At 44.6% G+C, this 24,296-nt stretch overlaps 1 protein-coding gene across 7 annotated transcripts in view; it reads right to left on the reverse strand.

Moving 5' to 3' along the window:
• Positions 1-1,125: 1,125 nt before the first annotated feature.
• LOC125435016 (collagen alpha-1(II) chain-like) overlaps positions 1,126-24,296 on the reverse strand; it is a 45,396-nt gene continuing 22,225 nt past the window's right edge. The window contains exons 12-22 of one of the 7 annotated variants that reach the window (XM_048500977.1): positions 23,226-23,315; positions 20,720-20,809; positions 19,427-19,504; positions 18,834-18,923; positions 15,389-15,463; positions 14,402-14,485; positions 5,815-5,856; positions 5,692-5,727; positions 5,435-5,464; positions 1,857-2,002; positions 1,126-1,157 (exon numbers count right to left, since the gene is read on the reverse strand). In XM_048500977.1, the coding sequence (XP_048356934.1) occupies positions 1,889-2,002; positions 5,435-5,464; positions 5,692-5,727; positions 5,815-5,856; positions 14,402-14,485; positions 15,389-15,463; positions 18,834-18,923; positions 19,427-19,504; positions 20,720-20,809; positions 23,226-23,315 (729 nt within the window). In that variant the 3' untranslated portion in view covers positions 1,126-1,157; positions 1,857-1,888. The remainder of the gene's footprint in view (positions 1,158-1,856; positions 2,003-5,434; positions 5,465-5,691; positions 5,728-5,814; positions 5,857-14,401; positions 14,486-15,388; positions 15,464-18,833; positions 18,924-19,426; positions 19,505-20,719; positions 20,810-23,225; positions 23,316-24,296) is intronic. The other 6 variants (XM_048500976.1, XM_048500978.1, XM_048500981.1 and 3 more) reach the window with 6 other exon arrangements.

Genomic DNA, 24,296 nt, shown 5'->3' on the forward strand with positions numbered 1-24,296 from the left:
ATAATGTCACACTGTATGAATTGTTGTGGGAGTTTGAATGAGAGACTCTAGATATTTACAGAGACTGAAGACAATTATCTTGATGAATTTGAATCATGACTGTGGTCTGTTTGTATGTTATACAACACTTTATGAATTATAGTAGTAACTTCAGAGAATTATTGGTTTTGTGTTAATTTAGTTTCCGCCTTAGTGTGTGACGCGAACCTTGGTTTTCACGAAGCTGGTATAGTTCCATGAGGGCTCTAAAACATGGGTTTTTTTCCCATGAAAAAGTACAACCCCTGTATTAGAAAACCAGCAAAAGCTGTGCCCTGCACTCACCTCAGTGTGGAGGATTCCGCATGGGTAAAAACAGTGCCCCTGGAATGATAAAAACACTGTTCCAGAGGTACTGTCTGAATCGAGGCAGCACTGTGCTTTTCCCAGGGAAACACTGTTTCCTTGCCTTGCTCAATGAGTGAGACATTTGGGAAACAGTGTTTCCCTGCTGGCACCGTGCAAATGGCACCATGCCAGAAGGTGGCACCTCCATTTCCTTTCCCCACACTCACCTTCTGTCCTTGCAGAGCACCACAGGGATGGGGAGGCATGCCCATGCTGCCCTTTGACCCCCGCAGGCCGAAGGGCAGCATGGGCATGCCTCCCCATCCCTGCAGAGCTTGGCAAGGAGAGAAGGTGAGTGTGGGAAAAGGAAATGGAGATAACTCCATGTCTAGGCACCTCCATGGACAGCGGCCACTCTGGGACCGCTCGCACCTCAGCGTGTGAACAACCCCAGAGTTCCACCAGCCCCTGCCCGTGCAGAATCCGCCTGTTTTTCAGATCTAACAGTTCATGATTCCTGCAAAAGAAAGATAACTTTATGATGTGTGAAGCAATGTGAAAGTTGATAATGCGGAACTCACATAAGAAAGTCCATCATATCGTTGTTCAAGGAACAGGGGAGTAGTTCTTATTTAACACTTTCAGAATATTGTGCTTTGGAACAATTAGGAAAGAAGGTTCCACAAAATGTGTAGGCTGATCAATAATCAACAGCTGTATAAGTGAAATCACTGTTTTTACGGTGCAGATGAGAGTGTCTAACCATGTGGCACATTGTTCATGGGTTCATTCCAGGTCCTGCCAAACAGGTATGGTCTGGGAGCTCCCAACTTAATTCCTGGAAGGGAAGAGGGATCAGGAGTTTTCCCCTTTCTGCTACCATTTTCCCAATTCAATGTTAGCATTGCTATTTTTTCCCAAATAGGGAAACTTACATTTAGACCATATACTACACAATACAGCTCATGAGTACATGTGAAGCACTAGGAGCAGCAGTGGCATAGGAGGTTAAGAGCAGGTGTACTCTAATCTGGAGGAACCGGGTTTGATTCCCAGCTCTGCCGCCTGAGCTGTGGAGGCTTATCTGGGGGATTCAGATTAGCCTGTACACTCCCACACACGCTGTACACTCCCACACAGCTGGGTGACCTTGGGCTAGTCACAGCTTCTTGGAGCTCTCTCAGCCCCACCTACCTCACAGGGTGTTTGTTGTGAGGGAGCAAGGGCAAGGAGATTGTCAGCCCCTTTGAGTCTCCTGCAGGAAAGAAAGGGGGGATATAAATCCAAACTCCTCCTCCTCCCACTCCTAGTTATTTGTATGTCAACACAATACAAAAGGGTAAAGTTGATTTGGAAAAAAAAGACTCCGCAACATCTCAAGCTATGAAGCTGACTTCAGTTTTCAAGTTGCTTTGTATTGAGGATGAAGCCGAGAGAAGATCACTGCTATGGGGAGTGTGACCTGAAGGTGGGGGAGTAAAAGGTTACTACCTTGTTATGGCCAAATCATATACTAATAAAGTTTAGACTTACTGCTTCCTCTTTCCTCTGCAAGAAGTCATTAGCCTAAGATGCTCCGCCCCAGGAGCGTGATGAGTCCTGCTGGTTTCCCATTGGCAACTGGAGATTTTCTCATTATGGTTGTTGAGGATTCCGTTGAGGCCCTGACCAGTCTCTGGAATAGGGAAATGGCCTGGGACTATTGGACACAATGTGGCCCGAAGGGGCTTTCCGCGACTACAGAAGGTATTTCGCCCACTCGGTTCCCTTCAGTGGGTACAATTCCAGGCTGTCCGCATTAAAAGCAACTTACTTCGTCCCCTGAAACCGGTGCCAAGTGGGCGGGATCATCTTGCGCCTGTCATTCGCTCCTCAATCGTGATTGGAGCTTGTGTTAACACAGGAAACGGGAGCCGCTTCTTTTTTTTGGCATAGTTTTACAGTTTATGCCAGTTACATGCCTGCCATGACTCTCCCCGTTTCTGGCGCATGCCACAAAAGTGGCTCCTGATTGGTTGAACGGATGAGGTGTCGTTTTGATGCGTCCGCACTTCGAAGCTTCGAAGCGGTATCGACCTTGTTCAAGCAGAAAGGTGCAGTTCATAACTGCGACAGGGATGTCAGCAGCCTGGGGGGGGGAACTGAGACAAAACAACGATGAGCTCAGTTGCTGTGTGGATACACTGAGGTGAACCTAGATAGAAACCAGTACAACTCTGTCAGTGCGGAAAGCCCCTAAGTGCGCTGTCCCTGCAGGCAGATTCAAGCTGTCTCCCTGGTTCACCAGACAATTAATTGCGATGAAACAGGAATGGTGGGAAAGCTGGTGCAAGACTGATCAAACATGGCATGAAGCTATATTAGAGCATGCTCTGTGGTGGCAGGAGGGGAGGGGGAGGCAATATTTCTCTACCACCCTTAAGTCTGTACATTATCATCCAGCTGAGATGTTTCCTGTGGTTCCAGGGATTTCCTGTCATAGTCTCAGGGAATTCAATACTGACCACATGACAGTTTGCTGTGATCAATCCATTACTTACTTTGTAGATCAGATCACTCAGGACTGCTCCAGTTTAGATGCTGGGGTGGATGCATGTTCAGTTATGCTCCTGTTCTTCTGTTCATCTGGTTTATAAGAATCCTGTTCATCTGATTCATATGAATCCTGTTCATCTGATTTATATGAATACCTTTCAGCTTGTGGAGTCCGAGAATGTGGCTGGCATTTTCAAAGGTGTGTCACAGAGAAAAGTCTGTTTGTGTGAAGCAGACTTTTCTCCATGATGCACCTCTGAAGATGCCAGCCACAGATGCAGGTGAAATGTTACGAACAAGATCCATTAGACCAGGGCCACACAGCCCAGAAAACCCACCAGAACCAGTTGAATCCAGCCATGAAAGCCTTCGACAATACATTGTGGAAGAAAGGTTTAAAGTTCACCGCATGTTATAATGTAAAGGAAAATTATTATAAAATGATGTATAGATGGTATTTGATGCCAAAAGATTGACAAAAAAATGTATAAAGGCATGTCTAACAGATGCAGGAAATGCTAACAAGAAGATAAGTTTTACATGTGGAGCCGCCTCTTCCCCGTCCCCCCCCCACACACACACACCTTGTCGCCCTGCGTCGCCCTGCTGGACTCCTAAGACCCACCCACGCTGCCCTCCAACCTCCAGGGGTCAGAGGACAGCGAGGGAGGGTCTCGGCAGTCCAGTAGAGCAACGCAGGACGACAAGGTGAGTGGGGGGGGGGATGGGGAAAACAGCGTGTTCCTGGCGGTGCCGTTCGCACCGTGCCGGCGGGAACATGCTGTTTTCCAAAAACCTCCCTCCAGGAGGGAGGTTTTTGGAGGCGGCCTGACGCTGCTCTGGGGGAGGTGGAGGGGAGCCAGGTTGGCGCTGCTGCGTTTCAGCAGCGCCGCCTGTGCAAATGGCTCCCTGGGGACGGTGTTTTTGCCATCCCCAGGGCGCCGTATTTTGCCCGTGCAGAAAGGGTCTTACACTAGGAATGTCCCTTTCAGTTCTAGTACTGGTGCCATGGTTGCATTGATGTCCAGTTCCAGCACTGGTGCCATGGCTGAATTGATGCCTTACTGGTGTCAGTGGCATTTACCCCAGTGCCAGGGTTACACTGTCTGCTGAGGGATCTGCACTATAAATAATACATCATTATTAAAAGTTGAGGTAATACAAAAATGCTAGAGAGATTTGATGGAATAATTCAACGTCAACAATACAACTGAAATTAATGCAATTGGGAGGCTAGTAAAGCCTTCATTAAAGGAACTTTATCAGCAATAGCTGCTGGAAAGAAAAAAAGAAAGCAAGAATCAATAAAGAAAATAACAAACCAAATGAAGATGTTAGAACAAGATCATAAAACTGTTAGCAACAAGAAAAGACTGATGGAATTAAAACAACTACTGAACAAAACTATATTTATGCTCTTAGGCCAGTAATTAAGAAATTAGCATTATTTCAGCAATAAAAAGTTAACATTACTTCAGGAACAGTAGAACAAAACAGTTACGATATTCATTGTCAACAGTCAAAGAATTCCATGGGCTACAGCAATAGGGGAAACAGATTTTGTCATTAAATAAAGCCTAATTCTACTTTGTGCATACAAGAAAACAGAATTTAGCCACAGAATTTATATTCAAGACAGAATTTAGTCAGAAAATGCCTCAGTAACTGGATAATAATTTAGCTGTTCAAATTAAAACAACTAAAGGATCAATTGGATTTGCTAAAAGTTGAGGAAATGCAGAAAAAGGAAAGAATTAAAACAGATATTTCAAATGTGCAAATAAATCTGGAACATATTTAGCATACTGTATAAAAAAAGAAAGAGAAAAAGGAATGATGCGCCCAGGGAGCTGTTCGCACAGGCGGGGCTGCTGAAATGCAGCAGCGCCGACCTGGCTCCCCTCCACCTCCCCCAGAGCGGCGTCAGGCTGCCTCCAAAAACCTCCCTCCTGGAGGGAGGTTTTTGGAAAGGGAGGTTTTTGGAAAACAGTGTGTTCCCACCGGCGCAGTGCTAACAAGAAAGGAAAGGAAACAACCTCCATGGTGGAGTAAATACTATCATGACCTCAAATGGCAACAGGGGGGAAATAACTTTTTGAACATGTGAGATTTTTTTTTATTTCAAGAAAATATTTCCAAAAAAGAAAGTTGGACAATGAAGAAAACTGACAGGAAAAAAAATAGGTTCCTTTGAAATGTGGTGCTAAAAGAGAGTGTTGGGGATACTGTGGACCACCAAAAATACTAATAAGTGGGTTCTTGATTACTAAACTAAGGCTGCTGTACTTTGGTAACATAATGAGAAGGCAAGAGTCATTGGAAAAGACAATAATGGTAGGAAAGGTTAAAGGCAGCAGCAGGAAAAGAAGAAGACCCCAAATGTGATGTATTGACTCTATAAATGGATCCATGGTCCTCAGTTTGCAGGAGGTAAACAAGGCTGCAAGACTTGAGCAAAGCTGCTAACAATAAGACATTTTGAAGGACACTGCTTCAAAGGGAAGCAACTTGATGGCACTTAACATACAGAGATTTCAAAAGAAAAGAATCCTTGGTAGGAAAAAGTACTCACTGGCTGAGGAAATGGTGTTGCCTGTGGAGCCTGAAAGAAAAAGAAGGGATTTTTTTTTTACATTTCCAGGTTGTAGCATAAAGGCAAATTTCTTAGTAGGAAGAGCTACGCGCTGCCTGTGATTCTTCTGGATCCTTTGGAGAAGGCTACATAGAACAATAAGAAGAACAAGGCACAAAAAAGCGAGAGCAAAATTAAGGAATTATCTTACTTCAAAATGAAAGTTGCAAATCCTCTTGGAAAGATAAAATGCTTACCCTCACAGGCTCATTTTCTGGTCTGGCTTGTGGAGGCTAAAAAGGGAAAGAAAGAAAAAAGGAATTACTCCTATATTGAAAAGATTCAAGAAAAAATAAGTTTGGGTACAAAACAATACTCACCTCTTGAAATTCATATTTGTGTTTTTCTGGAGGTGGGAAAAGCTAAAAGAGAGAGAGAAAAGTAGTAGTTTGCATTTTGACCTAATAAAGATGGATCTCAGATCCATCCAAAGAGGATATGGTACAGTCAGCAATATAAATGCTGTCATACTCACCTGACCATCATAGTTCTGACCACTAGAGACCTGACCAGAACCATCACTGTAGCCAGGACTACCAGAACCAGAGCCAACACTGTTGGCTTCACCAACCTATAGCATTGATTTTTTTTTAAAAAGCCAAATATCAAACCTGTTTGTTTCGTCAAATAAAATAAAATCATTACAACATTACAACATTACAACAAAAACTAACAAATTCACCTTGTGACATTTTAACCATCAACAGGTTTATTATGATGTATGCTTTGAAGGAAAAAGTTTCATACTAAATTTGATTTTTAAAAAATATCCCTGAAACTAAGGCTGTTTCCGCATGGGTGAATAAAAGTGCCCCAGGGATGCTAAAAACGCCATCCCTGGGGTAGCGTTCACAAAGCAGGTGCAAAAATCGCCACTGTTGAACCTTGCTCCAGGAGTGAGGTTTTTCAACAGTGGCGTCTTCCACCCACTGCAGTGCGAATGGCAGCAGGTGGAAGGCGCCATTCCCCCTGCCTTCCCCAAATGCCTTACCTTCGTCTCCTGGCTTCTGGCGCTTTGGAGAGGCCAGGGTCCCCCCCCCCCCCCCGGCCTGCGACTCCAGAGCCCCTGGCCCTGATTCTATAATTCCAGAGATTCTGAAATTTAATACTGATTGGTGGGCCCCTATCCTGGCCACTCTTTTTACCCAAATAAACAGCTCAGGTATCCTACCCAAGACTTGGCTGTCTGCGACTGTGTTCCCCATCCATTATAAAGGAAGTCATTCAGAACCCTCCAACTTCCGCCCCATCAGCCTCCTCTCAGTGATAGGGAAGATTTATGCTCAATCGTTCCTGAAGAAACTTCAGCTGTGGCTTTCCCACTCTCCGCAGTGTGGGGCTGAACAAATAGGCTTTCTCGTAAGGAAATCTCCTCTGAGACCATCGCTCTCAGTGCTATTACACCTTAGCCAGTAAATACTTTCAATCAATGCAGATAACAAACTCTATGCTGCCTTTTATTGATTTAAAGGTTGCCGTTTTGACTCTGTGTCAAGAGAACTTCTTCAAGTAAAACTGGCTGCCCTCAACATTGATGCCAGACTCTTGTTCTTAATTAGGCAACTGCACATAAATACCAGTTGCCGGATCAAGTGTTCCCACGAAGGCCTTTTGACAGACAGTATTCCAATCTCCAAAGGGATCAAACAGGGCTGTGTCCTGGCTCCCACTCTTTTCAATCTTTTCTTAAGTGTCCTCCCCTCTGCTCTCTCAGCAGTGAACAGTCATGCCCCAAAACTGGGTACATCCCATGTATCAATTCTGCTCTATGCAGATGACACTGTCCTTCTTTCTCGATCCAGAGTTGGCCTCAGACGCTTAATGAAGTGCTGTGTGGATTACTGTGAATCCAACAGACTGATAATTGTGAAAAAACTAAGGTATTGGTCTTCTCTAGGTGCTTTAAGAAGCTCACGTGGGCAATGAAAAGCACCCAAATTGAACAGGTTAAGTGCTATAAATACCTTGGCCTCTCATTCTCCTTTAACCTTTCATGGGCAACCCAGAGGCAGGCTGCTCTCCTAGCTACATCTAACAGTATGTCAGCATTATTACATTTCTTTTACAGCACTGGCCACTCCTTTATCCCTCCTGCCCTCAAATTTTTCAATGCCAAAGTCGCCTCGACATTGCTTTACGGAGTCCTAATTTGGATTCAAGCTATTAACCACTCCTTGAATTCTCTTCAATCCAATTTTTTTCATAAGATAACTGGACTCCCAAATTGCATGCCCTATGCAGCCCTTTGTCTGCAGTTAGGTCAAAACTCCTTGGAATCAGCCGCTTGGCTGAGGACTTTTAGATTCTGGCTGCGAATTCATTTTCTCTTACTGTAATTCCCTGGTCCACCGTCTGCTCTCTGACACCCATTCCAACCCCTGGTTTTCCATAATTGAAGAAAAAATGGCCTCTATTGGACTGTCAGTGGATTCACTTTGCCCTTTGTCCTATTCAAGAAGCTTATAGGAAATTAAAAGGTCAACTATTGGATAGAGAGTTCTTCTACCTAATCACCAAGCGAGCCAAGAAAACATGCTCCCCCCTGTATTTTTCTCTCCCATTTCAACAGGGCCACTTGGCACACTACCTGCATTGCTTAATAAACCCTGCTCAAAGGAGAGCCATAATGCTCGCGAGGTTTAATGTTATGCCTTCTGCCTTGTTACATGGCAGATTTAATAAGCAAGAAAAGGCTAAAAGATTGTGCCCATGTAACGATGGCTCACTTGAATCTCTGGCCCACCAATTACTACACTGTCTCAGATTCAAGGAAATCAGATCCAAGTATGTGAATCTTACTCCTTCACATTTACCCCATCTCCCCAATTTAATTAGATTACACTACTTGTTGGACAATCCTGATCCTTCTCTCTGTATGATAGTGGCAGACTTTCTCCTGGAAATTACTAAACGCCAGTAGATTTCCTTCGACCTAACATTTATTTCCTGTATTGTATATGCTTTTTAATCCGTTTTTTTATTATTGTTGTACTACTGTCTATGCCAATAAAGGCTTGCTATTTTTTGACTCCAGAGCCGTCATTCAGGCCAGGGGGGGTGTCTCTGGCCTCTGTGAAGCGCCGGAAGCCAGGAGACTAAAATAAGGTGTTTGGGGATGGCACAAACTGTGCAAAGGCTGCACTGTCACCTGCGCTCCTGCCGATGCACCCTCACTCAGTGGCCGTGCGGAATCTTCATTTTGATATAGTTTGACCTCAGCCCCATAAAATTTAAAAAGAGATCTTTCATCAGAAGTTTGGAACATCATTGGCTGGGGGCAACATCATAGTGAAAGGTTTCTAATGGGCAATTAGAAAAGGGTGATACTCCCCACATCCCAATCCCACAACTTTCATGCTATTGGTTTAAGGCTTCAATTCTAAGAATACTTTCCTGGGAGTAAGCCCCATTGAATAGATCTGAACGGGATTCTGATTAGACTTGTCTAAAGAGATTTGTTTAAAGAGATTAAAGAGATTAAATCGACATGCATTTTATTCCTCAATGCAACACTTTTTTGTAAACATCTCTACAAAATGTCTTTTGGTTGAAAATACAGAAATCTGTTAACATATGTTCTATGTTTCTTTTTCCTGTCTGGATGGGTTCCAGTAGGGCTTTCATCCTCCCCCCAGTCCAGGGATCCCCAACCTTTTTGAGCTGGTGCACAAATTTGCAACTATGAGTGCAGTAACAAAATGTCTGCCACAAAATGGTTGCACAGGAGGTGGAGCCAGACACAAAATAATTGCTATAGTTTAACTTCAATTAACACAGCGTAGATCCCTGTGCTGGGTTGGCAGCTACTGCCAAAGCAGCATCTAAAGAATATTTGGGCAGTCATCAAAGCTCCAAGAGTCAATCAAAAGCCTTGCTGGGCAAAAGACCTACTTGGCCCCACCTACTTGCTAAAAATATCTGGTGGGCATCTAAGTTGGTGGATGCCATTACACCTGTGGACACTAACAACAACAACAACCTTTATTTGGCATTTAAAAATAGGTTCTAGAGCATTGCCAGACATTTTTGAAATACAAATCAAGAGTACATTCAAAGTGCAGACAGGAAGACTGCATATAGCAGTATACAATTCTTAGAAAGTTTGGTCACTTGTAAAAGAAATTTTGCTACTTTTTCCAAGAGCATGACATCTGTGTTGTTTAACAGAAACTCCACAACAGAACAGTCAGAATCACTTTCAGATTTGTCTAGGGCCAGCCTGGGAGAGAAATTCCTAATGCCCACATATCTCGGACAGTCAAGAATAATGTGAGCAAGAGTCTCCACTTGATTTTTACAGTGTGGACAAACCCGATCCTGGAGAGGTATGGATAAGTAATGACCCTTTGTAATGGCCGATGGGAAGGTATTGGATCTGGCCCTTGTGATAATCCATCTCTGTTGGGGTTCAGTTAATAATTCAAGATATTTGGCTATGTGCCCCTGTTCCGGTACTATTCCGACAAAGAGGGGTGAGCATGATTTATTTGCTTGGCCCAACAAGATATGGTATTCCTGTTCTAGAAGTCTGCTTTTTAAGGTTTGCAGAATCTCTCTGGGTGGACACTACATTGGGGACCTCTGCTTCAATCAAACCCCATAGACTTGATCTGCATTAAAGACAAAGCAGTATTTTCATCGATATGAAAGTTCAACTACACCAAATTTGATTTTTTAAAATTGTCCCTGGTGTGCATTTCCTTCCTTCTGGGGTCCACTCATGAGAAGCCTGTCTTGGTGTCCCTGGCACTGGGCTGTGGGTCTTAATCACAGGCAGTAGATGGTCTTGAAACCAAAGGCAAGGTCTTTATATCATGATTAGCAAAAGAGAAACATGGAACAATCAAGCAAATAAAAGTGCTATACACATCTGGCCACTATTGTCTATGATCATAGTCTGAACCTTGGAATGACTACAGAATTAGACCACTACTGACTGGTCCTCTTTGCTTCCTCAGACATACTTTTCAGCATTCCAGATGACTAACCAAGGCCCTTTACAAACTGCGGAAAGGGCGCCCCTGCACCGGCAGGAATTCTGCCGGTGGAGGGGTGGGGGCCGTTCACACGGGAGTGTGCGAGTGGCCCCCGCAGAGGCTGGTGTGGGAGAGGCGGCTCCACACGGAGCTGCCTCTTCCCCGTCCCCCCCCCACTCACCTCATCGCATTCATCACCCTGCTGGACTCCTAAGACCCGCCCATGCTGCCCTCCGAACTCCAGGGGTCGGAGGACAGCGAGGGAGGGTCTCAGCAGTCCAGAAGAGCGACAAAGGCGACGAGGTGAGTGGGAGAGGGACGGGGAAAACAGTGTGTTCCCAGCGGTGCCATTCGCACCGCGCTGGCGGGAACGTGCTGTTTTCCTGGAGGGAGGTTTTTGGAGGCGGCCTGACGCCGCCCTGGGGGTGGTGGAGGGGAGCCAGGTCGACGCTGCTGCATTTTAGCAGCACCGCCTGTGCGAACGGCTCCCTGGGGACGGCATTTTTGCCGTCCCCAGGGCGCCGTAAATGGCCAGTGCGGAAAGGGCCCATGTTTCATGTCACAGCAAAAAATAGTCCTATAGAACCTTAAAGTGTAATGATCTCTCCTATCATTTACAAAACACAATTCTCATCAGCCTGAGCAGTATGTTAGAATTCCAGTGCAGCCTGATCCTCTATGTAGGAAGGAAGTACTGTTGACGGCAGTAAAATGTAATTTTAAAAATTATGAAAAAAAAAACCCCAGCATTCACCCCTAATGTTTATTTGGGTATTACTTATACTATACACAACCAAAAAGACATCAGCATGCAAGCCTTGCCCAAATTTGTTAATGACCCCACCCCCCTTCTTTTCTTTCCTTACTTTCTGGCCTCTGCCATGTTTCTCAAAAGTTCTGCACAAGACAACAGAAGAGAGCCACACCAAAAAGACAGTAAAAAGATAGCAGTGGGAAAAAGAATATTGATTCATAGCCCACTCCCTTCTTCATTGCCCTAGGACTGAAGGAGCTAGGGGAAAATATGCTAACTCTATTTCTTTGCTGATTACTGATTCCAATTATTCTGATTATTCAATTGCGATTTCAAAACTTTTAAGTAACCCTGATCCCATATACAATGAATACCTTGCAGATTTTCTTCTGGATATAATCTGGATATAAATGATACTTTATGGCATATATGTACTGTTCCATTGTTTTTATCTTTTTATCTTTTGTTACAATTGTATGCCAATAAAGGGTTATTCATTCATTCATTCATTCATTCGAATATTGATTCAGTTATGTTGCTCCTGTCCCTATCACTACATGTGGATGGCAGAAGTAACTCTCTGGGCCCCTCTTCATCTGCTAGATTAAGCCACCCCAAAATATCTTGAGTTCTCTCAATCACTCCACTGGTACACACTTTTTAAATACTATTTTAGAAAAGCCTGCTGTGGCAAGTAATATAGCAGGTTCTAGGCCAGGGCGGGGGGACTAGGTGGGCCAGTTTTGGGCCATGTGGGAGGGCATTGTCTCCCTCCCCCTCCTTTCTTCCCAACCCATGCAAGTGTTGGAAAGCAAGGAAGAGGGAAAGTGATCCTGTGTGCAGAGCTGAGCTAGCTCATCTCTGTGTGCAGGATCACAACCTCTCCCTCCCCTTCCTTGCTTGCTTTCCAACTGCTGCCGGCACAGACAGGAGAGGCAGACCGTGGACATTCAGTGAGAATGGAAAGTGTAGCGATTGGGAAGCAGGGTGTCATTGCCATGCAATCCATACTGACTGAATTATATTTTAGGATTTTTCTCTCCAGCCTACTTCTAATAGATGCTGCCACCTGGTGGCCATCTGCATAATCATATCTATATCTGAAAGGAACACATGGCCCACACGTGCAGATATCTAAATCTGTGGATAAGGCCACAGGGCCACTAAACAAATTCCCGCCCCCCAAATTTCCCCATGTTTGCAGAAATAAATGTTGATTCTGTTCATTTTGTTTTGTTGGGGTTTATTTCAAATATAATGTTAAACACTCCAGAAAGCTAGGTAACTATGTTATGGTAAAACAAACAAACCAACAAAAACATTTAGAGTCAATTTAAGCATTAAAAAAATTATTATTTCTGAGCTTTTCAGGGAAGGCAGACTGATTCATACTGGATGTGATTTTAAAAAGGTTATTTTGACTTGTACTGAACCTTCATTTGGATTCACTTTGACATCATCATAGTCAGATTTAAGGGCAGATATCAGTGTCTTGATTTTTTTCCCCTCAGAAATCAACAGATTTTTCCGGCTTTCACTGTGGATTTTAGCAACTCTAAAATAGAATCAGGCTGTCTTGGAATTAATGGTATTGAAACTAAAAGGTGGATGTAGTGTCAATCAAAAGAGTGATATCATACTCACTTGGCTTTCTGAGCCCTGAGCACTGTAGCCAGAAGCACCAGAACCAACATCCAGTAATGTAGCGATAATGGGGAGGTGGGTGCCCCACCCTGGGCGCATGCCATTGGGGTCACATGGGGGCAGAAATCGCCCCCACATCCAGTGGTGGGATCCAAAAATTTTAGTAACAGGTTCCCATGGTGGTGGGATTCAAACAGTGGCATAGCGCCAATGGGGATGGGCGGGGCATGACGGGGCATGGCCAGTCATTCCAGGGGCAGAGCATTGCTGGGCGGGGCTGTGGCAAGGACGCAGCCGCCGGTCCTTGGGCGGGAAACGAATGCATGCAGGCGCAGGCTGCCACGCACGCCGGTGCACCTCCTGCTAGACTGCTTCAAGTTCTGCGTGCTACTGCTGAGGAGCGGAAGAGGGGCATAACTAAGGCAAAAATCACCAATTAGTAACCCCTTCTCGGCACACACAAATAATTAGTAACCTACTCTCGGGAACCTGTGAGAACCTGCTGGATCCCACCTCTGCGCACACCCCTCCCCCTTCCCCCTTCCCCCCTCACACCACCCCACCTACCCGGTCCCAGCAGCTGCAGCAGGCTGCAAAATGCTTTTTCAGCCAGATGCCAGCTGAAATAAAGTAAGTGTGTGAGGGGTGGGGCTCCACAGGGGGGCACCCCCATCCCTCCCCCCTCTCCCTGCTCCACTCCACCATCCAGGCCCAGGTAGCTGGAGCAGACTGTTTTTTAAGCTGGCTGCCAGCTGAAATGAAGTAAGCAGGCAGGGAGCAGGGCTCCACAGGGAGCGAGGCTCTGTGGGGGCAGGAGCCTGTGGGGGGAGCAGGGGACATTGTGCCCCAGGCACCATTTTGCCTGCCACGCCCCCACCATGATCATTGCAAGGACCACCACCATAGCCTTGGCCACCCTAAATTAAAAAAATGAAAACACTTCATCGATCCTGCCTGTTTCTTCAAATATAATCTCAAATATTGCAGATGGCTAGGCATGTTCCTTTGTTACAACAAAAAATGGAAATCCATCTTATGAGATTTTAAAGATCAGTAGATTTAATTTGACATAATCTTTCAGGCCAAGAACCTTTTTCTAAGTGGATTTCATTTTTTTCAAAATGTCCCAGGCAGCCCCATCCAAACTCAGAGGGGGTGGGACATGCACCACTGCAGTGCCACCCCATCTCCTCAAGGGGGCTTTCTGGTGGCATGCAGAGCTGGAAATGGCCCCAAACCCTCCTGCTGCTGAAACGTTCCACAGGGCTCAAAGGACTTCTGTCACCAAAAGAGTTCGAGGTCCAGGGTGACACAAACCCAGCCCTCAATCCTAAAAGGGAGCTGACCCACCCCCAGGAATAACCTGGTCCCCCCATGCTAACACCCTCCTGCCCCCCCCCCATGCCCTGACCCCTAGCAACATATAGTCAGCAAGTCCATTGCTTTAGGTAACAGCATGAAGTGTTCATCTCGGATCCTTCCAAAGGGAGCTATAGCACAATCAGTCAACCCAAAGATCTTGTATTTACTCACCTGACCACCATATCCCTGGCCATTGGAATCTGAACTGCCAGCACTGCCATTGGAGCCAGAACCACTGCCATAGGCTCGGTCACCCTATTGAATTGATTTTTTTTTAAAAAAGTGTCATTGATCCCGTTTGTTTCCTCAAATATACTTTTAGATATCCCAGAAGACTATAGTACTGTGTTCCAGCACAAAAACACACACACCAAAAATCACCTTGTTATCACCTTAATCATAGATTTATTATGATGTGAACTTTCAAAGACGAGAGCCTGCTTCATAATGCATTTGATTACAAATGTACCAGAGACTTACACCTAACACTGACTCCTGCATTCCCTGGCACGTAAGTGGGGTCTGGGGGGCAGAGTTGGCTAACCAGAATTCTGGCTAACCAGAATTATCTGTGATCACTTACTCTATTTTATAGTTTTGAATGAACACAAAGTAGCCTTTCCTACATCCTACCTCATGCTGGTTTAATTATTTTTTAAAAAACCCTGGCATTCATACATATTGTTCTTTCTTTTTTGCTCTACATTATCAGAGACATACCAAAACACAAGAAGAAGAAGGAGGAGGAGGAGGAGGAGGAGGAAGAGGAGGAGGAGGAGGAGTTGTTTGGATTTATATTCCCCCTTTCTTTTCTCTAGGAGATTCAAAGGGGTTTACAATCTCCTAGCCCTTCCCCCCTCACAACAAACACCTTGTGAGGTGGGTGGGGCTGAGAGAGCTCAGAAGAACTGTGACTAGCCCAAGGTCACCCAGCTGACGTGTGTTGGAGTGCACAGGCTAATCTGAATTCCCCAGATAAGCCTCCACAGCTCAGGCAGCAGAGTGGGGAATCAAACCCTGTTCCTCCAGATCAGAATGCACCTGCTCTTAACCACTACACCACTGCTGCTCCTGTCTTGACATCAGTGGAATCAGAATTGAGATCTTCATCTGATGTTCATTAAAAAGGGGATGGGGTATGATTAGCTATATAAATACCTGATCATTGTAGCCAAAACCACCTGAACCAGAACCACCACTGTAGCCAGGACTTCCGCCATAGCCTTGGTCTCCCTAAACATGAATTTCACAACAAAACTTTATATTTATTTAAATTATAGATTTTTACACCGCCATCCCCCAAAGGACTTCATTGATTTTGCTTTTTTTTTCAAGTATAATTTTAAATTGTCCGCATGTTTAGCCATGGTACTGTGTTACAGGGGAAAAAAAACCCATATTGTGTCACTTTAACAATTGCTACATTTTTAATGATATAACCTTTCAGGATAAGGACCTGCTTTACACTGGATTTCAATTTCATAAATTGTCCTGGAGACCTATACAGAGGCTTCCTTTGGATTCATTGACCTCATCAAAGCCAGATTTCAAAAGGGACATCAGTGCCAAAAACACCGCTCATCCACGCACACACCAATCTGCACTAGAACCCGTTAAGTTGCATAAGTCACTTGGAAAAGGTTATGTAAGGTTTTTTCATAAGGGGTTTCAAACAGGGTGGCAGCCAGGCTGAGAATGCAGGAAAATCACGCAGTGTACTCCACAAGTCCCACAGATAGATTTGTACCAATTCTTTCTATAGATTTAAGGCTTCCACCTACAACCTTTAAGGCCTTACACGGCCTGGGACCTTCGTACCTTCGGGACCGTCTTACCCCATATGTCCCTACACAGACTCTACGTTCGTCAGAGGCCAATTTGCTGGTGGTCCCTAGCCCTTCGATGATGCGGCTGGCCTCTACCTGGGCCAGGGTTTTTACAGCCCTGGCCCCTGCCTGGTGGAACACCTTACCACCAGCTATTCGGGCCCTGCGGGACCTTGGAGAGTTCCGCAGGGCCTGTAAGACCAAATTGTTCCACCGGGCGTTTGGGGAGGCCGGCTGCTGAGGTGCGCCCCGCCCCTTCCTTTCTCCCTTTCCCCTTTACTTCCTGGGTTCTTCACTTCTCTGTTTTGTTTTTCCAGGGTGGATTTGTGAAGTCTGTGTTTATGTTGGAAGCCACTGCAATGCATTGTTATTAATCTGTTTAAATGGGGGTTTATTGTAATTATTGTTTTTATCATGTTGTTCACCGCCCAGAGCCCTTCGGGGGAAGGGCGGTATACAAGACCAATTATAAACAAACAAACAAACAAACAAACAAACAAACAAACAAACAAACAAACAAACAAACCTGTAACTGGAGGCAGGAATGTTTGGGCCCCAGACACTCCTTTGGGGGAGCAAGAAGAGCACCCAGCCTGATTGATCTAGCCTGGGCTCATTCTGCACATGCAGAATAATGCACTTTCTTAAATGTCCCCCATAGATAGCTATGTATCTATGTTACAGCAAAAACTTTTTAAAAAACCTATCTTGTGTCATAACAGATTTGTTATGACATAAACTTTCAGGACAAGAATCTGGTTCATACTGGATTTAAATTCTATAAAATGTTCTGGAGACCTAACCAGAGGTTTTCTTTGGATTCATTGACCAAATCATAGCCAAATTTCAAGAGAGACGTTAGTGTCCCACAATAAGGTAAATGTGAGAATCCAGTGTGATGCAGTGGTAAAAAAAGGACTAATATGATCTCAGGGTATATCAATAAGGGCATAACATCCAGACGACAAGAGGTTAGGTGAGGCAAAGTTTGAGAGTTTGTTTCAGGTGCCATTTTCTGTTGGTAGACCCATGTTTCCATCCCAACAACACTTTTGGCTCATTCCGCACATGCAGAATAATGCATTTTCAAACTGCTTTCAGTTCTCTTCGAAGCTGTGCGGAATGGCAAAATCCACTTGCAAACAGTTGTGAAAGTGGTTTGAAAATGCATTATTTTGCGTGTGCGGAAGGGGCCTTTGTGAGAGTAAGCCCCATTAAATACAACTTGCATCGAGGCTGTTTGCCAGGTTTCCCCTGAGACCCTGGACAACCTCTGCCAGTCTCAACAGGCAATGCTGAACCTGACAGACCAAAAGTCTGGCTCAGGATAAAGCAGTTTTATTTGGAGAAACCAATAGCATTATGTTTTGAACATACCCCCCATAGTTTGGCCAGTCTAGTGTGGTTGAAGATCCTGAGCACAAGCCAGAGTTTTGGGCTATGATCCTAAGTAACACAATTAGCAAGTCCATTCCTTTAGGCATCAGAATGGTGTGCTCATCTGGCATCCATCCAAAGGGGCTATACCACAATCAATGAAACCAAATCTCTCATACTCACCTGACCAACATAGCCCTGACCATTAGAGCCAGAACTGACAGCAGCTGAACCAGAACCATTGCCAGAGACTTGGCCACCCTATTGAATTGATTTTAAAAACAACACCTTAGTTGATCCTGTTTGTTTCCCGAATTATAATTTTGGATTATATTACCAACTGTGATGGATTGCAAGTGAATTTAAAATTCAGTTCTTTCAAAGCAAAAATACTGTTTACATTCAGAATGTGTATGAAAGACCTAAGATTTGAGGAGCCACCTAATTGGCTGGAATTTCCTGCCCTTGAGTGGGCAGTGAACTGTGTGATGAAGAAAGTGGGAGGAGGTTAGCTCCCATTCAGGAAAACTGCAAAGAGTTTTAGCCAGAAAGCTCTTGGGAGTAAAAGAACCTGGGCGTTCGTAGTGAATGATATTTGGTGGGAATACTTGGTGCTGTTAAGTACTGTCTGCCTCAACTGAGGCTCCTTCCGCACATGCAGAATAATGCACTTTCAAACTGCTTTCAGTGTTCTTTGAAGCTGTGCGGAATAGCAAAATCCACTTGCAAACAGTTGTGAAAGTGGTTTGAAAACGCATTATTCTGCATGTGCGGAAGGGGCTTGAGAGAAAACTCAGAGCCCAGAGAGATTGACTGATTCTATTGGTAACAGTCTGAGTGCTGAGTTCAAGCAAACGTACACCGATACTGTACACTGATGGGGTTTATTGGAGAGTCGGGTGAAGGCTTAATAAACCTAGATAAAGACTTCTCCTAGAGACAGGAAAATTCTATACCCTGTTCAGGATAAAGAAGACAGGAGGTTTGTGAATTCATCCTCCATTTCCTAGCGCCTGCCCGAACTCTTTTGTGAGATAAGTCCCACTAAATACAGCTTGCATCAGGGTATGACTGTTTGCCAGGACTCTCCTGAGTCCCTTGACAGCCCCTTCTGGTCAGAACAGGCAATGCTGATCTTCACAGACCAAAGGTCTGGCTCAGCATAAAGCAAATTCCTGTGGAGAAATCAATAACATTACATTTTGAACATTCCTCTGAACCTCTGGTCTAGATCTTGGAGGAGCTGAACATCCTCTATAAGAACAGAGGAGCCAAGCAGGGTTTTTTCCCTCAGAATCAAGCTGTCATGAAATCAATGACATCGGAACTGGGATCTTCATCTGATGTTAATCGAAAGAGGGATGTGATGTAATCAGCTTTAAAAATAGCATAATACTCACCTGGTCACCAGATCCCTGACCGTTGTAGTCAGAAGCACCTGAACCAGAGCCACCATTGTAGCCAGGACTACCACCATAGCCTTGTCCACCCTAAACATGAATTCAAAACAACAAAACTTCATTGATCTTGTTTGTTTCTTTAGGTATAATCTTAAATGTCCCCATGGATCTCTGTGTGTTACAGCAAAAACTTTTTAAAAATCTATCTTATGTTACTATAATAGTAACACTTGTGTCACTATAATTAAATACAGCTTGTATCAGGGTGAGGCTGCTGGCCAGATTTTACCTGAGACCCTGGACAACCTCTGCCAATCTCAACAGGCAATGCTGAACTTGATAGACCAAAGGTCTGGGTCAGGATAAAGCAGTTTTATTTGGAAGACCAATAGCATTATGTTTTGAACATGCCCCCATAGTTTGGCCGGTCTAGCGTGGTTGAAGATCATGAGCACAAGCCAGAGTTTTGGGCTATGATCCTAAGTAATACAATTAGCAAGTCCATTCCCTTAGGCATCAGAATGGTGTGCTCATCTTGCATCCATCCAAAAGGGCTATAGCACAGTCAATGAAACCAAATCTCTCATACTCACCTGACCAACATAGCCCTGGCCATTAGAGCCAGAACTGACAGCAGCCGAACCAGAACCACTGCCAGAGACTTGGCCACCCTATTGAATTGATTCAAAAAACAACACCTTAGTTGATCCTGTTTGTTTCTCAAAATATAATTTTGAATTTGTCAGAAGATTATATTACTGCATTTCATCAAAAAAAAACCCAAAGTCCCCTGGTGACACTTTAATTGTTCGCAGATTTATTTTGACAGAAACTTTCAGGGACCATAAATATTTGAGGAGATTATATGACCAACTGTGATGGGTTACAATTGATTTTAAAATGCAGTTCTGTGAAAGCAAAACTACTATTTACATTCAGAATGAGTATGAAAGACCTAAAATCTGAGAAGCCACCTGATTGGCTGTAGCCTCCTGCACTTTGAGTGGGCAATGAACTGTGTGATGAAGAAAGTGGGAGGAGGTTAACTCCCTTTCAGGAAAACTGTAAAGATTTTTAGCAAGAAAGCTCTTGGGAGTAAAAGAACCTGGGCTTTCGTAGTGAATGAAATTTGGTGGGAATACTTGGTACTGTTAAGTACTGTCTGCCTTAACTGAGAGAAAACTCAGAGCCCAAAGAGATTGACTGATTCTATTGGTAACAGCCTGAGTGCTGAGTTTAAGCAAACATACACCGACACTGTATACCGGTGGGGTCTATTGGAGAGTCAGGTGAAGGCTTAATAAACCTAGATAAAGACTTCTCCTAGAGACAGGAAAGTTCTATACCCTGTTCAGGATAAAGATGACAGGAGGTTTGTCAATTCATCCTCCATTTCCTAGATCCTGACTGAACTCTTTTGTGAGAGTAAGCCCCATTAAATACAGCTTGCATCAGGGTAAGGCTATTTTCCAGGTCTCTCCTGAGTCCCTGGACAGTCCCTTCTGCTCTGAACAGGAAATGCTGATCTTTACACACCAAAGGTCTGGCTTTGCATGAAGCAATTTCCTGTGGAGAAATCAATAACATTATGTTTTGAACATTCCTCCCAACCTCTGGTCTGGATCTTGGCGGAGCTGAACATCCTCTGTGGGAACAGAGGAGCCAAGCAGGGTTTTTTTTCAGGTGTGGTGGCTACCTCAGACTTGACATGTCACCTCCAGATTAAGGAGGGTACTTAAGATCACCTACAATTCTTTGAGAGGTGTTTCTGGAGGGCTCTTTCCCCTGCCCGAAAGTTGAAGCCCCGAAGCCATCTTGGTTAAACCCTGCTGAGGAATTTTTGGTTCTTTTGGAAGAATCAGCGACATAAATACTGTAATACTCACCTGGTCACTAGATCCCTGACCACTGTAGCCAGAAATGCCTGAACCAGACCCACCATTGTAGACAGGACCACCACCATAGCCTTGGCCTCTCTAAACAGGAAAGAAAGGAAAAAAGCCCCTTTAATTGATTCTGCCTGTTATTTCAAGTATAATTTTAAATTGCCCACCTGTCTAGCTTGTTACTGTGTTGCAGCAAAAAAACCCCAAAATGTGACCTTTATAATAAATAGATGTTTAATGATATAATCTTCCAGGACAAGAACTTGCTTTATACTGGATTTTATAAAATGTTCTGGAGACTTACACAGAGTCTTCTTTTGGATACATTAACCTCATCATAGCCAGACTTCAGGAGAGAGGTCAGTGTTCAAAACACTGCTCCCCCATGCATGCCCAAATTTGTAAAAGCATTGGCTAGGTTGCATAAAATATTTGGACAAAGGTTGCATAAGGTTTTTCATGAGAGATTTATGAAAGAGGATGGCAGCCATGCTGAGAATCCAGGGAAAGAACTCTGTATACTCCCCAAGGCTCACGGATAGATTAGCACCTTTACGTTCTGTAGATTTAAGGCTTCATCTAGAAGTGTAATGGAAGGGGAAACTTGAGCCCCACGTGCTCCTTGTGGGGGGGGTGTGCAAAAGCAGTGGCGTAGCGCCCAGGGGGCGTCTTGCCCCGGGTTTGCGCCAGTGCAAGGGTGAGGCAAGGGTGTGGCGTGGGCATTCTGGGGGCAGGCAGGGGCGGGCAGGGGTGTGGTAGGGACACAGTTCCCCCTCACTACAGCTCTGTGCAATAAAAGCCTCCTACCTTAATTGATCTGGCCTGGACTCAACACCTAGAAAGTAATCTTAATTTTAAAACAACAAGAGACCCAGTCAAGGTCAGTCTGTTGGCCCTGAGATCATGGACAATCCCTGCCTGTCAAAACAGGCCATGCTGATCTTGGCAGACCAGCTTAGGCTGAAGCACCTTCATGTGGAAAAACCAGTAGCATTACATTTTGAATGTGCCTCTCATAGTTTGGCCAGTCTAGCATGGCTTAAGATCATGAGCATGAGCCATAGCTTTGGGCTATGAACAATTAGCAAGACAAGACAATTAGCAAGTCTATTCCCTTAGGGATTAGAATGGAGTGTTTATCTTGGATCCATCCCAAGGGGGCTAAGGCACAATCAGCCAAACCAAATGTCTCATACTCACCCAACCACCGTAGCCCTGGCCATGAGAACCAGAACTGCCAGCAGCACCACTGGAGCTAGAACCAGAACCACTGCCATAGACTTGGCCACCCTATTGAATTAATTAAAAAAAACCCAATCCTTAATTGATCTTCTTTGTTAAATTGAAATATGCCAGAAGATTATAATACTGTGTTTCAGCAAAAGCCCAAAAAATTCACCTGGTGTCACTTTAATCATTCATAGATTTATTTTGACATAAACTTTTATGGACCAAAGTTGGCTTCATACCAGATTTGATTTTTTTTAAAAATGCACCTGAGACTTATACAGAATCTTCCTTCTGTTGTCTACCCATAAGGAATTGTGCTTGGTTTCCTTGCCTTTGGGCTGTGGATCTTCACCACACATAGTTACCAGCAGGCTGTCTTGAAATCACTGACATTGGAACTGTGGTCTTTCTCAAAATGTTCCTCAAAAGTGGAATGAAGCCCAATCAGCTAACTAAATACCACCATACTCACTTGGATACCATTTCCCTGATGATTATAGCTTGATGATTATAGCCTGAACTGCGGGAACTAAAATGATTAGGGCCTTGCCTAGCCTACAGAATTAAAGAGAACACTTATTGACCCTCTGTTTCCTCCGAAATACTTTTCAACATTCCATAGCCATACTAGTGTCAGGACCATGCCTGTCAGTACCAGATGTCTTGCTGTGTGGGAATTGCAAATGTTTTCCTGTAAATGCTTTCCTGTTTCCCTCTTCCCTTCCTGGCAACCTCCTGGCGCAAGCTCATCTACAAGAAGGTGTGAACGGTTCCCATGTTCTTTGCAGCTCTGTAGTGCAAATGTCGTAGAAACTGTAGTGGACATTTGGTGTGGAGCGAAACAGGGGGGTGGAAGGATATAGGTCCTGGATCTGAGCTCTCTAGCTCAGACTTTGCTTTCTATTGTTACTCTACGCGTTGCAAGAAATAAACTGCTTTAGGACTTTCCTACGGTTTCTGTTGTTTCCAAGTTTGAGAGTCTGACAACTAGCAGGTCACAGCAAAAATAAAAACTGGTCTTGTAGAATCTTTATGACTTCTGGAATTACGGCAAAGTAGCTTTTCCTGGATTAGATCCCACTTTATGTTGGTTTAATTAAAAAATAAACAACAAAACCCACTGACATTAATATATATTGTTCTTTTTTGTTGTCAGAGAGAGATGAACAAGCAAACCAAAGCTGTCTGTCTTGAAATCAATGGCACTGGAATTCATTTGATGTTCATCAAAAGGGTGATGTGGTGTAATCAGCTATATAAATACCATAATACTCACTTGGTTACGAGATTCCTGACCATTGTAGCCAGAAGCACCTGAACCAGAACCACCAATGTAGCCAGGACCACCACCATATCCTTGGTTGCCCTATACAGTAATTTAAAAAGAAAAACCTTCATCCATCCTCTTTGTTTCATCAAAGATGACTTTAATATTCCAGAAGATGAGACTAAGGCTTTTTCCGCACGGCCACGATCGGGGGATGTGTTGGCGTATACGACACCGACGCACCCCCCGGGACCATTCGCACGAATGGTCCCGGTAGGGGTGGGGAAGACGGCACAGCGCTGCACTGTCGCCCGAATGCCTTCCCTTCCCTCTGACCTTCCGGTGTGTCGCCAAGGCCAGGGGCCATGCCCCCTGCCCTGCGCGACAGCTCTGGAGTCACAGGGCAGGGGGGCGTGTCCCCAGGCCTGGACAATGTGCTGGAAGGTTGGAGGGAAGGTAAGGCATTCGGGAAAGGGGGATGGCGCCTTCCAGCTGCTGCCATTCGCACGGCACCGGTTGGAAGCTGCTGTTTCCGAAATACCTCGCCCAGGGAGCGAGGTTCGGAAACAGCGGCTTCGCGCCGCTCGGGGGTTGCAAGGCTGCCGCTGCTGTGATAAAGCAGCGGCGGCCGTGCAAACCCCTCCCCAAGGAGGTTGTTTTTAGCGTCCCTGGGTTGCTGTATTCCGCCTGTACGGAAACAGCCATAGCACTGTGCTACAACAAAAGCCAAAACATCACCTTCTAACACTTTAATTATTTATAGATTTATTATGGCATAATCCTTTAGAGGCCCCTTCCACACATGCAAAATAATGCGTTTTCAAACCACTTTCACAACTGTTTGCAAGTGGATTTTGCTATTGCGCTCAGCTTCAAAGAGCTCTGAAAGCAGTTTGAAAGTGCATTATTCTGCATGTGCAGAATGAGCCAGAGATAAGAGCCTTCTTCATGTCAAATTTGATTTCTCAATTTTACCTGTGACTTATACAGAAACTTTCTTGCCCCTCAGCCTCTTATCCACAACATCCCTCAACGGAACTTGTTTTCTGAATCATCTCTGGAAAATCTAGTGGCTTTGAA

The sequence above is a fragment of the Sphaerodactylus townsendi genome, linkage group LG06, assembly GCF_021028975.2.
Source record: "Sphaerodactylus townsendi isolate TG3544 linkage group LG06, MPM_Stown_v2.3, whole genome shotgun sequence".
Classification (NCBI taxonomy): domain Eukaryota; kingdom Metazoa; phylum Chordata; class Lepidosauria; order Squamata; family Sphaerodactylidae; genus Sphaerodactylus; species Sphaerodactylus townsendi.